This window comes from Leuciscus leuciscus, assembly GCF_965113295.1.
Source record: "Leuciscus leuciscus genome assembly, chromosome: 12".
Taxonomy (NCBI): domain Eukaryota; kingdom Metazoa; phylum Chordata; class Actinopteri; order Cypriniformes; family Leuciscidae; genus Leuciscus; species Leuciscus leuciscus.
Genome location: NC_138736.1, coordinates 17,686,576 through 17,700,155, shown reverse-complemented (window position 1 = coordinate 17,700,155; position 13,580 = coordinate 17,686,576). Strand labels below are relative to the sequence as shown.

The window sequence follows — 13,580 nt, the reverse complement described above, 5'->3', positions numbered from 1 at the left end:
GCCAAATATCTCACAGATGTCGGCGAGCGAAAATCAGGCCTAAAATCGTTCAGTGTGAACTCGGCATAAGCTGGATCACGAACAGTTGGTACTAATCCATCCTCTAGTAACAACTTTTTAGCAAAGCTTGCCTTGTATTTCCCCTCGTTCACAAAGCAGTCTGGAGCTAAATAATTTGTGTAGACATAAACAAATGTAGGTATATTTTGGGGCACATTACCTACAAAAATAAAACTAATCCACTGTGTGGATTAAATCTTAATTCCATCCATGCTCAGAGAAACAAAACGGCATGTTTAATGACTGCTTTGGTTTAATGGGGATAAAACATTTTTTTTTTTTTTTTTATCCATGCAAGTTGATTGTGTTCACACACTGCCAACACACATTTATGTCCAAACTAGGGATGTCAACGATTAATCGACGATCGATTAATTGTCGATAATACATTTAATCGATACAACTTATCGATCATCGATTAAGCAGGTCTTCATGCGCGTGCGTGCTGCTCAACCGCGAAACATGTAAAGCGAGCGCGCCGGAGTTATGTTTGGGACCATTTTACATCTTCATCATGACTATAAGTTTGTGTGTGCATTCGCCGCCTTTTGTTTTGTGCAAATGTAAGTTGTAATACTGTTTATTTTCTGTAGGCCTATCTATATCTGATTTATCTCATATTGGATGCATGTGGTTAAGAATGAACTCTGTAGTAAAGCGTCAGCTTCAGCGCGCGCAGCTCAAACGGCAGTGCACGACTAATAATGACTATTGGGACTGTAATATTACATAACATTATGAAGAGAACAATATTGTAATAAAACATTGTGAATTATTTGGGTTTAGTTGCTGTGTCGCGTTGCTCCAGGAAGACCGCATCCACAACATGAGTAGTTCTGAATGAATATGGCACGTATTAGTTCAAGTTCACTTGTGCATGAATTTGCGTCATTTTGTGCAGATATCATTTGTAATATTATGTTTATTTTGAATATATCTGATTATTCTCATATAGGATGCGTTTCTTTTAGATAAATAACGTGCTAGCAAAGTGCTCCAGTTTAACGGTAGCAGATTCATTCAGCGCGTGCAGTTGTCCCAGGAAGAGCGCGTCCACAACAGTCACACATTCTAAGCGCATATGAGGCGGCGTTGGTGACACGTTGTATTAGTAGTTATATTTGATTATTAAATAATTAATTTAATTATCAATCACATCGAAACATTTTACAATCCTACTAGCCCTTTATTTATATTTAAAACCATTCTAATTGATTTGGTGAGGAACATAGCGTTTTGAGCAGCATTTGCAGACCCTGTCATGCTGTCATAGCCACTGCAGTAGACGCATATCGCAGTATTAAGGCTAACGATTAATCGATTAATTGATCGTTAATTTAAACGACGATCGATCATGGGAATTTGTGAAAATTGACATCCCTAGTCCAAACACCATGCAAAAGTGGATTTTGTATAATAGGTGCCCTTTAAAGCACTTGATTCATATTTATATGCTTACATACTTTTTAAAGCATTTAGAAAATATTGATTTCCTAGACTTTCAATGGATGAACAAAAAATGATAAGATAATATTAAAAATATCTACTATTTGTGGCAAATTCCCCATGGTCTCGAAAAAGGTATCGTATCGAAATTAGAAATTTCTGTATTTTGACAACACTACTTACAACAGGTAAACAATTAAGCAGTGTGGATGCACATCACCATTACCAAAAAGGATGGTGAAGTAGCAACTTGTTTGGCTAAAACACAGAGGCGACTCATTGCCGAAAAACTTTACTAAAACTGATTTAATGTTCATCTGAGTGCACAATGCCCTGAACAGAATACCAAGTTCAAGTATCCAATTACCCAAATTGAACTGTCCAAACTTTATTTCCTGTTTTTGGCAAAATGAAAACTTTAATTTCGGCAGCAAAATTCATCAATATATTTTCCAGCCCTGAAGATAGAAGTACAGAAGGGTATAAATAAACGATGATATCGCAGTAGAAAGGAGAGGTAGCTAGCAGTGCAGTAAATCACTATAAACGACACAAGAAATTAACGTCAAATGTTGGCGTACAAACATTACCAGCTGTATTAAACCACATCAAAGAAAAATTCCATTAAAACAAGACATGCACACTATAATGTCACATTTACAACCACATTAATCTAGCTGGTTACAGGTGCATTATGAGGGCAATGGGAAGAGGTTTATGTTCAGGCAGTTATCGTCTTTCAAGTCTGATTATGTCAGCTTTCCTGGACATCATGAAAACATTGTACCTGCATTTGGGAAACTGACTCAGAACACCACCACATTAACCTTTCCTTCAAATTCATATGCTTCAAATCTGCACAACACTGTGGTAATCTTACACCAGAAAGAGAAATGCTGAAAGCAAGCACCAAATCTCACAAATAGTGAGAACATATTTGATGTTTAATACACATCTCTGTGAAGAGGGATTGTGGACCAATAAGATTGCACAATGGTAGGGCTACCCAGTGCAACATGGCAAAAATGAAAGACTGAAGAACTAGCATGTGAAATATGCCTTTTTGCATCACACCTGGTTATGGCATGGCATTGGATTTAGTTTCAGATAAAGGTATTATGACCCAAAAAAAAAAAAACAGTTTCCAGTTGTTGGGCATGTCTGCACTGACCTGGTGACGGGGGCTGAACCTTGGCCTGGTTCTTTTTAGGGTCAGTGTTGAAGAAGTCGGGTGGAGGGTCTTCCCCTCGCTCGATCTTGCACTCGAAGGCGTAGAGACACTGGATGTACTGTTTCTTTAGAGAGCTGGCCGCACTACTGGATGTGCCCACATTTAGGTTAGTGGCTAATTCCCTCCACTTTTTATTCTTGTTCACCTGATAACAGCAGACAGACACAATTTAATGACTGTGACAGGCTGAAGAGACATTTAGTGAACGCCAAAGCCAACAGAATACAAAATACGCATTTCATATGCAAATCACAAATAACTCCTAATGAAACCATTCTGTAATTTACAGCTACCATATCAGGAGAAGTTCATCTCCACACCTGAGTGAGGCCGCCAATCTCTTTGACGGACACGTAAAGGCGAAAGAGGTCAAGGGGTTTGCGGCCCACCGCAGGGAGATTGTTCATGCCCATTGCTTTCTCCTCAGCAAATGCAAGGTAACGATCCACCCACATTTTCCGCTCTGGTTCTGGACCCAGCTCATACAGACGGGTTATCTTCTCATTAGTGGTGGTAGAGGAACTCGACTTCTGCAAGGATGAGAAAGCAAAAATGGAAAAATGGATGCATATAGTAGATTCCTGCTGTTTAGTTATGGGGGAAAAAACATGCAATTTTCATAAACAGGAAGCACCGGGGAGCACACTATCAATACACGGATATATCAACACTGTGTATATGTGCAATGTCCATTTCAGTGGAAAAGCATTTTCATTAATGATGTATAAAGCCAGGACTGCAGGGAGCAATTTCAAAACCCCTGAATGTGCATTCCTCCCCATGTACATTCTCGGGCATTCACAACCCTCCATACAGATGATCAGTCAAGCGCTGTTCACAAAGCTCAGAGAGGCCCATGTCCTTAAGCTTAAGAGAGGCATGTCGGCCAACAAAACTAAGGCCGAGACCCATTTAAATATTAATAGCTCTTCACCTTTTTTGATTCAGTCTTAGGAGTCCCATCCACTTTGTTATTCAACTTCTGAGATTGGTTGAGTTTGTCCATGCCAAACTCTGGACTGGGAGCCATGCCTATGAGACAAATTGAAAAACATTGTCATTGTGGGCTAACACTAGAAAACATCTAGAAAAATGTGCCGACAAAAACTGATGTGTGAAGAAAAACGAAAGAAAAATACAGGAAGTTCAGTGCTTACCTGCAGAATTATTGGACATGTTTCCAGGCATGGGGTATGGTCCTGCTTGATTCATCATACCCTGCATGCTGTTCATGGGTGGTGCATATGGAGATCCAGCTCCCATCATTCCTTGGTTCATGTTGGGAAATCCAGGCGGTCTAGGAGAGAAACGAATTAAAAAAATGTGACTTGACTGAAAAATCTTAAAAGGTATGAATGACTCAGATGATCTTCCATTGTCTCTTTCAACACACTGCCTTCACTCTCACTGTTATGATCTCATCTTCAGCTCTCACAGTATGATCAGACTGACTCCAGCTGTGCTCCCCCGGAATGTATAATCTCTGCTGCAAGTCTGATTCTACCGGCAGTCCCTCCAGGATGTTATGGTTTTGCGACTGCAGAATTTAAATGTAATATCAAGCAAACTCTGCATTATTTGTCTTATTTCCACCTTTTTCTGCAAAAAAACCCATTAACCTGAGGGTGGGGAAACAATACTAGCTAAACGAAATCTATCATTCTGAGCTCAAACAAATTAATCAATACGTGTTCCAACTTTACTGATGCTGTAATGCAGTGAATTTAATTGTAAAGTGAGCAGGGATGGATCGACATATGGAGCACCAGGGCTTCCACAAAGTCAGGGTTGTATAAAAGCGTTTAAAGAAAAGCGATAAATTAATATTTCCAAGTGATCTCTACAAATAATTTACTCACGACATGCACTTGCCTATTATGTTACCAACCTGTTTGTTTCCAAAAGGCACGAGAGAGATCCAGCTATGTGAGCATTCCAACACCAGAGGTTGTTTTAGACTTTCGCATTGTACTTAAAAATTCTGACACTACAGCAAAAACTACTTGCTTAATGTGAATTTAAAACATTAGATACTTTTTGATAAAATTGACACTACAGCAAAAACTACTAGCATAATGTGATTTTAAAACATTATTAAAGACAAGCAGTCAGTAATAAAATAAGAACGTAATAAAATTATAAATAGCACAAATAAATATAATAGAACAAAGTAATCAAATGTGAAATATCACTGCATATTCATCACTGTATAAGAGCAGTGCGTGATTTACTTGCAGGTTTATTAGACTGCTGTACCTTTGAGACCGAATGCACAGGCACAATATGAATATACAGTCTACATTTACTTGAGATATAACCGACTATTTTTACTAGGATACTCGCCAAGACAGGTGTTTTTTTACATATTTTTGTGTGAAATAGTCCGTACAAGCGCAAGACGTGAAAGATTTACATTCAGTATTTGCACGCTATCGGAGACGCAGGTTTTCTGGGTGCGCGCTTCGGATGTTTGCGTTCATGAAACTTCTGGACCTGCAAACGTCCTGTAATAATGTAGGGAATCACTCGTTATACATAAATCAGGTAACAGTTCATGTTTTACTTGCATATCCGATTTAGTTTTATTCCAAATGACACGTGTGCTGCATGAACGATCAGCAATCAAGAGCATGCAACAGAAGTGAGCTCTCGCTCTCTCTCTACACCGTCAGTTAACGTTAATACATACCTCGTTTTACTTTCTTTGCAATTGACGTTACTACAAACATTCCACTGATGTCTGTGAAAACGGGATGCGCTCGACAAGCTTGCACTGTGCCGCTTACTCCACTGCGCGATTTTTCCCTTATCAGCTTGCGTACCACAGCTATAGGCGTTAATATATTTAGTTTAATTTTCCACTAATTAGATACATTTACTTCATATACAGCTTTCTTTTTTACCCCCATTATGTTCTCTGTTGTCTGTGTTTCTTTGTCTGGACACAAACACTGTACACTTGCTGAGCGGTATCGGTTGTTGGTATCGGAACATTTTTATGAGTACGAGCACAAAACGGTAACCATTTATCTTGTTGAACAAGATAATTTTGCCATAATTTGCTATATCCAGCAAAGTAAACAATTAGACTGAAGGGTGATTCTAGCAAAACTATTTTCTGCAAGCTTTTTTCAAAGTAAATGTAGGTGCCTTTCCAAAAAAAAAAAGGAAGCAAATTTGGAGACTCCAAAAGGACAGCTAACCAAATAATACACTCTTGAACAAAATCTTAAGACCGGGGGAAACCTTAAAAATATTCACATTTCACGCTGGTGGATCGTAACCGGGTTGTAAGTACTGCTTCAAAATGCCAAAGGAAGAAACAGGAGCAAGAGACAAAGAATAGAGAGTAGGCAATTTATTGAAAACTGCATTTAAACTCAAACAGGCTGTTCATCAGCTGATCAAAAGTTTAAGGCCATAGCCCAAAAATAAACTCACAACAGAACTAAAAGTGTCAAAAAAGGACTCAGTAGTGAGTAGCCCCAACGTTTATGTTGATCACTTCAAACACTAATTTCGGCATGCTTGATGCGACTGTTTCCTGGAGGCTGGTGGGAACGTCGCTCCATGTGGAGAAGATGGCTTAACAAAGGGCATCCACACCCTGGAACTGACATCTGTTTTTATAAACTTTCCTTGCCATCCATCCCCAAAGTTCTCAATGGGATTTAGATCAGAGGAACACACTGGATGGTCCAAAAGAGCGACGTTATTCTCCTGGAAGAAGTCCTTCCTCAGGCGGGCGTTGTGAACTGCAGTGTTGTCCTGTTGAAAGACCCAGTCATTACCGCACAGACGAAGGCCCTCAGTCAAGAGGGATGCCCGCTGCAACACGTACACATAGCCAGCCGCCGTTTGACGCCCCTGCACAACCTGAAGCTCCATTTTCCCATTGAAGGAAAAAGCACCCCAGATCATGAGGGAGCCTCCTCCACTGTGTAGAAAACATCTCCGGTGGGATCTCCTTGTCATGCCAGTAACGTTGGAAGCCATCATGACCGTCCAGGTTACATTTTTTCTCCACCTTTCAATGTGTCATGTTTGGTGCTCCCTTGCAAATTCCAAACGGGCAAGTTTGTGGCGTGGGAGGAGACTTGGCCTTTGAAGACGTTTTTTGTTCTTTAAGCCCTTCTCTCGCAGATGATGTCTTATGGCTATTGGGCTGCAGTCAGCATAAGTAAGGGCCTTAATTTGGGTCGAGGATCGGCCCATGTCTTCACAGACAACCCATCGGATCCTCCAGCTAAGAGCAGGTTAATTTTTTTTGGGTCTACCACTTGACTTTTGTCCCATAACTCTCAGGATCTTTTAAGAAATGTAAAATTACTGTCTTACTGCGTCCAACCTCGGCAGCGATTGCACGTTGATCAGCTGATGAACAGCCTGTTTGAGTTTAAATGCAGTTCTCAATAAATTGCCTATTCTCTATTTTTCTTTTCTTCTTTTGGCATTTTGAAGCAGTACTTACAACGCAATTCACCAGCGCGAAATGTGAATACTTGTAATGTTTCCCCCAGCCTTAAGATTTTGTTCAGGAGTGTATAAGGAGTCCATATAATCCATAAATGTATGCACACCAAAGCACACAGATAAAAAAAAAAATTACAGAAAAAAAAGTCAGAATTCACAGTGTATAGTATGTGTACAGTGCAACAGCAAATAGCTTGTTTAGAGATTTTTAGAACTTGTTTACATTTTAACACATTAAGTTGGATCCTGAACAGGACCACATGGAGATGCCCAAAAAAAACTTAAACCAACTGCCTTGACATGACTGCATTATATGCCTACTACAATACACGGATCCATTCAGAATTACTAAACACAGCAACATACACATGACAGATAAAAACATTACTCTGAATGTTTGAGCAAAAACAACGTGAATGTACTAAAATTTGTCAATGCATAAATGCAATGTGAGATCAGTGCATCAAGAGCGCACATTCACGGTTTGGTTTGTTTGCGCATCAATAATAACGGACTCACGCGTGCTTACTGTACGACTCCTGTACGTTACTGCAATCGTATTTACCTTGATTACAATTCGCATCCATCAAAACTTTACTAGCGAGAAGCTGGTTTGCTTTATCCAGCTGAGAAATGTAGTTTGCATATCATCTGGCCATGGTGGGATGTTTTGACGTTCCGTTCAGTCTGTATTTCACACAGCGCGACGCGTGAGGGCTCACGCTCTTCAGAAACAATCACAGAGTTTGACAGAATATTTAAAGCGAGAAACACACTGGAATGAATAATTCACTGAAAACTGGCCATGAGTCACTTTTCTATCTGACATCTCTGATGAAATAAGCCTTGTTTTCACCTACAAGCGCTGTTTTGGACTGATTGTTTGAAAGAATTTGCTTAGTGGATAGTTGAAAACTTTCACGGAGTTAAGCTGCTTAAAATTATCCGATCGCAAACAGAGAAGCAAAATCGGGTTAAGGGGTTAGAATAGAAATGTCTGCCAACCAGGGTTACAGGAATTGTGTCATTATAGATGCTCAGTTGGAAAAACTCTCGACTCCCAAGATCATTTAACTGAGTGATGCAAATTACGTTAATGACAGTTTTGAGTGCTTCATAAATATATTTGCGTTATTTAAACACGTCAAGGAGTTTTAATTAGATTGCAGACTTGCTTAAAGTCACGTTAAAATATTCCGCAATATAAATGGCTATTGTTACCGTATATGATCACACTCAACTACCTGCTGATGGCAACTACGACCCTATAATCAAGCATTTTTTTAATTTCCATTGACAGTAAGTGGAATGGACTCTTGCGTGAATGGCACTGACCAATGAGCTTGAGTTCTCACACTGAAGAACTGGCATTGTCAGATCAGATCCAAACTTTTTTTTTTGTCCAAGAGGGCCTGTATTCTGCACGGCACTTCTCAATGAGTTTAAGTTTAAAAGCAGCATGTGGTGCACTCTACCTGTGTATGGAGTTGGATGGGCCATGGTGCATGCCCGCTGCAACAGGATCCTGAGGCTTTCTGTTCATTCCCGGTGGTGGACACATTCCAGATGCCACCTGAGGGGGCATGCCGCCCATGTTGGGGGCAATGCCAGGGCCGTATGGCCTCGTACCCATCTGACCTGGACCCATGCGTCCTGGAGGCATCCCTCCATACGGCCCCCCTCCACCCTGCCCAGCCATAGGGTTCATGGAGCCACTCATGCCAGGACCACCTGGATAGTTAGCATTTGGCATGCCTCCATAACCTGGTGGCCTCGGGTAACCTGTTAATTAAGATTTTGAGGTTAAGGTAAACTAGGCTAGAGTAATAAAAGTGAAATTTGTTTTTGATGTTCTTAAAAATCAGTCAAATATTTAATCAAAACAAAGCTTCTCACCTTGAGGTCCATACTGGGCACCCTGCGGCCCATAGTTACCCATGGTGTTGTTCTGGGGGAAGGAACCCATCCCACTATGCATTTGGCCTCCAGATGATTGCCGTGGGGATAAAGTTGACCCGGGTTGAGGAGAGCCGTATGGCATCTGAGGGTTCCTCATATATACTGCAGAGAGCGGACACAGTTATGCTATGGTTAACTAGCCTTGATGTTAATAAAAAAAAAATAAAAAAAAATACTACTGGAATATTTCACTGTAAAATAAAAAAAATATTAAAGATAAATATAATTATTTTATTTTACATTACTGTAAAATTACAATACCAATTTTTTTTTTAAGATTTCTTTTTTGGTGTTTTTGCCTTTTATCATAGGACAGTACATAGACAGGAAGCAAAGAGGGAGGGATGGAGAGAGAGAGAGAGAGAGAGAGAGAGAGAGAGAGAGCGAGAGAGAGAGAGAGAGAGAGAGAGAGGGGATCGGGAGCCGGGAATCAAACTTGGGTTGCCTGAAGCGCAAAGGCGCTATATGTCGGCGCGCTGCCGATGAGGCACACAGCGCATACATTTAATTAAATCGCAGGCTTTGTGATTTGTAATCACACTCACCCATTTCGCGTTTTCAGTTTTATTTTGATTAATAGTGCAGCCCTTAGTCAAATTGTAAAAATCATAAAATGTCACAGTAATTTAAAAAACTATCAAGACTCACCTCTATCCTGACTCATGGAGGAATGTAATATACCATCCGATTGGACACTCGAAGGTCTGGGGGGCATTTGGTTTCCTATAGGTGATGTAAACAACAAAGTTTTTAAAAAAATTGGGCAACTACTGATAATCTCAAAAAATAAGCAAAAAAAATAAAAATACTGCATTATTAAAATAAATTATATAAGTGAGGTTCCCACCAGGCATGGTTCCGGGTGAGAGGGGTCCTGTGCGCGAGGCCGGGCCGCTGGCGGGGGAGCCCACGGGTGAGGGAGAGGGGCCACGGATACCCGAGAGGTGAGGAGAGGTGTGGGGAGAGAAAGGCGACTGTGCTGGGTTACTCTGTTCACCCTGACTGCTGGACACACCTGATGTGCTCACGCCCGGGCTCAAAGCACCCTCTGTGCCTGTGGGGAGATCGTCGATGGAGCCCGACAAATCCTGCACAGGAGAACAAGAGGAAATGAAAAAATGTTTTTAGTGTTGTGTGATAAGGCATGCTTCACCATTACTGTTGCTTATTCTAAGCAATCTGAACAAACCCCTGAGTCGTAGTGCCACACCATTTGTGCTACAGACTTGAATACATAAAATCATGTGATTTAATGAGGTGTGCTAGTACTTTCTACAAAGGCCCTAAGGAAAAATAAAATATTTTAATGCTCTTGCGTTCGCTCGCAAAACTTTTGCATTCGCTGTTAAAAAATTATAATTTCGTATTACATAATTCCATCAAATTAATTGTGAAACATTAAAGCCATAGATGAGAACCAAGATAGGCCTATCTATATTAAGATCAATATCAGTCTCTGATTAGTTGTTTTTGCTACTGTCTAACTCACAAACAAATAACAAATACTCCACCAGTGGATCTTCCACAGCTGTCGTAAGTTTTGTTTTATCTTGTGCTGGCCAATGTAACACAAAGCTCCTTCAGAACACCTAAGCAATGTTATATCAAATATAACAATATATAAAACAATAATATAAAAATAATCTTAAAGGAATAGCACAGCCAAAAACTAAAATTCTGTCATCACCATTCTCATCATAAATGCTGTAAAAACTAAAAGACTTCTGAACAAAAACGAAGATATCTTTAATATTCTCTCATCATTTATGCCCATACAACCAAAATGTTTATGCTTCAAAAAGATATTGTAAAAAGTAATCCATATGGATAGATCGGTTTAATCCAGGTCTTTTCACGAGGCCTTACTTGATGAAAACAAATCTCATTGCATTGCTTAATGTCAAGTAGGGATGTCACGTGAGGAAATTCACACCGGTATATAAACTTGCGACAACACCGGTATTACTGATAACACCCTCACTTTTCACTTTTGCTTTCAAATTTGCGACCACGTGTGCTCTGTGTATATAGTAGTGATCGACCGATATATCGGGCCGATATTTGCGGGTTTTACGTGTATCGGCAGCGGCTGCTGCGTTCGCCGATAGTTTTTCCCCGGCATTATTTACAGACAGGCGTCCGCAGGCAGCTCTGTGTTGCTGGAGACGCTGCAGTTCACGTGCAGCTCATGCACTGCCCCTCCCACACTAGCAGAGTGCTGGAAGCCTCTTCAAGACAACTGTAGGTTTAAACTTTCAAATCATCTTTTAACTGTTTGACTTAGCTGAAATATTGCCATACACTTTGAAAGTGGAAACACGTTGCTCTATATATGCGTGGACTGCGAGGCCGGATGCCTCATCTACAAAACTGCTAGTCATTGTATTTAGAGAGCTGCAAATAGCTAAGTTTGAGGCTATCCATATGCATACGGCAGCTGTTACGAACACTGGTCATAGGATTAAATAATGCCGACGTTGTTCTGTGATTCCGTGATATTTGTGGGAGTTTTATTCAGCGACCACCTGGCTGAGGTTTGGACGTGTGCTCATAAAAGAAGCGACGCGGTTGCGACACAGCGCGCTCGTTTGTCCAGGCGCTCCTATGCCGTGGTGAGATGAAAACATCTTAACTTTTCAGAGTGCTGCAAGCGCACGCAGGTCATGTGACAAAAAACAACTGACCTTTCCATGACAACATCGAAAGCTCGGCCAAACAGCTGATCATAGCTGGACAGGGCGGGTTTTTATTTCTCAACTCCATAAATATATGTAGTCGTAAAGGGCTAGAAATAAATTAATCCTTACTTCCTCGTCATCATGGAGAGCGCAGTTCATGGTTGCATAGCAACGACAGACGCCACGGGAGCGCAAGCGCTTGTAGAAAGGAGAAAGCGGCACGGCCGTGCTTTCCACACGTTTTAGACGCGATATGTGAACAGTCCCTAATTCATAATAAACTGAGAATCTATTTGGTTTAAAATCGTTTTTGTTTTGTTTAAAATGGAGATCACGATTACATATATCAGACAACTACACAGAATATGTTCCAGACTATTTATAAAAAATAAAAATAAACTAATGTGAATCATTAATTCAAACACGTTTAAAACGAATTAATTCAGTCTCAGCAGTAAAGCAGTATCGGCCCAAGAAAATCTGCAGCCCGTATCGGTCATCAGCTAAGGCTGATGTAAAAAATTATCGGTATCAGCACTAAAAAAAAATCCATATCGGTCGATCCCTAGTATATAGGCCTATAATTTGTGTATATGGGTCGCAATCTGTGTATGGCCGAACACTGACTACGGCAGCAAGCCTAATGTGTCAAGCAAGCATGTTTACCATATTTGATGAGCGTTGATCAATGTTTGTGTTAATAAAAGCCTAAATTAAATCTGTTCATCATATAAAGTGACTGTATATGATCCAAAGACCTGGATTAAACTGTTTGGTTCATATGGATTACTTTTACAATGTCTTTTTGTACTTTTTGATAAGGGCTGCACGATCGTGAAGAAAATGTATGATAACTGACGCGATAAATTATGCAATATTCGATATGCCATACGATAATGCTTTAAGTGTGTAAAATCAATTTACATTATATTTAAAAACTGAAAGTTACATAACCAATATATGTTTCACATTCTTTGTGGGAAAATAAAGCATCACTACAACTTCTGAAACTTCTGCAAAACATAAGTCGTCAAAAATCTGACCATGTCATTTTAACATCAATGTAAACAAAACAAAATACCTATTTAAATACCAATGACTCTCTTCAACTTGGCAATATAAAATTATATCAAGCGGAAAACTTAATATCAAGAACACCCAGGTAAGCAAACCCCTGAAACTAGGGATGGACGATCAGTTATTAAAAATAAGAACAAAGGGGCAAAGTAAAAACAATAGGACAAATACAATAATCGTGCAGCCCTATTTTTGATGCATTAAAGCTTTTTGGTTGCCTGAACTTTCAATGAATGAACACAAACAATGAGACAATATTAATGTCTTCATTTGTGTTCTTTAGATGAACAGAAGTCTTATGGGTTTATAACAACGTAAGGAGTAACGAATTGGCTACTCAAAACATCCTGACCAGTCCCTAATAACAACGATCTGGATAGCACCAACAACAAACTAGCATTGTTGCGTCAAAGTTTTGGACAGGCAAACACTTCACAGTTTCTCAAAAATAAATCTAGTTGCAGCGACATTTACACAAATGGTGCATAACAAATACAACATGACAAGTATACAAATTTTTGTAAAAAAACTAAAACAAAACTATTAGATATGAAAATGTTCGCTCAATATACATGAAATAAACATGGATATTTGGTGCTACCATGTGTCTTTGATTATTGATGGTTTCGCCCATTACAAAACACTGGCTGCCTGAA

The 13,580-nt window shown here is 39.8% G+C and overlaps 1 protein-coding gene across 1 annotated transcript in view; it reads right to left on the bottom strand.

Annotated features, from left to right (window-relative positions):
- The window catches only part of arid1ab (AT-rich interactive domain 1Ab), an 87,902-nt gene that overhangs the window by 11,758 nt on the left and 62,564 nt on the right, over nt 1-13,580 (bottom strand). The window contains exons 5-12 of the mRNA XM_082186679.1: nt 10,017-10,257; nt 9,818-9,892; nt 9,107-9,271; nt 8,686-8,992; nt 3,895-4,034; nt 3,672-3,769; nt 3,058-3,267; nt 2,678-2,882 (exon numbers count right to left, since the gene is read on the bottom strand). Coding sequence (XP_082042805.1) covers nt 2,678-2,882; nt 3,058-3,267; nt 3,672-3,769; nt 3,895-4,034; nt 8,686-8,992; nt 9,107-9,271; nt 9,818-9,892; nt 10,017-10,257 — 1,441 coding nt within the window. The remainder of the gene's footprint in view (nt 1-2,677; nt 2,883-3,057; nt 3,268-3,671; nt 3,770-3,894; nt 4,035-8,685; nt 8,993-9,106; nt 9,272-9,817; nt 9,893-10,016; nt 10,258-13,580) is intronic.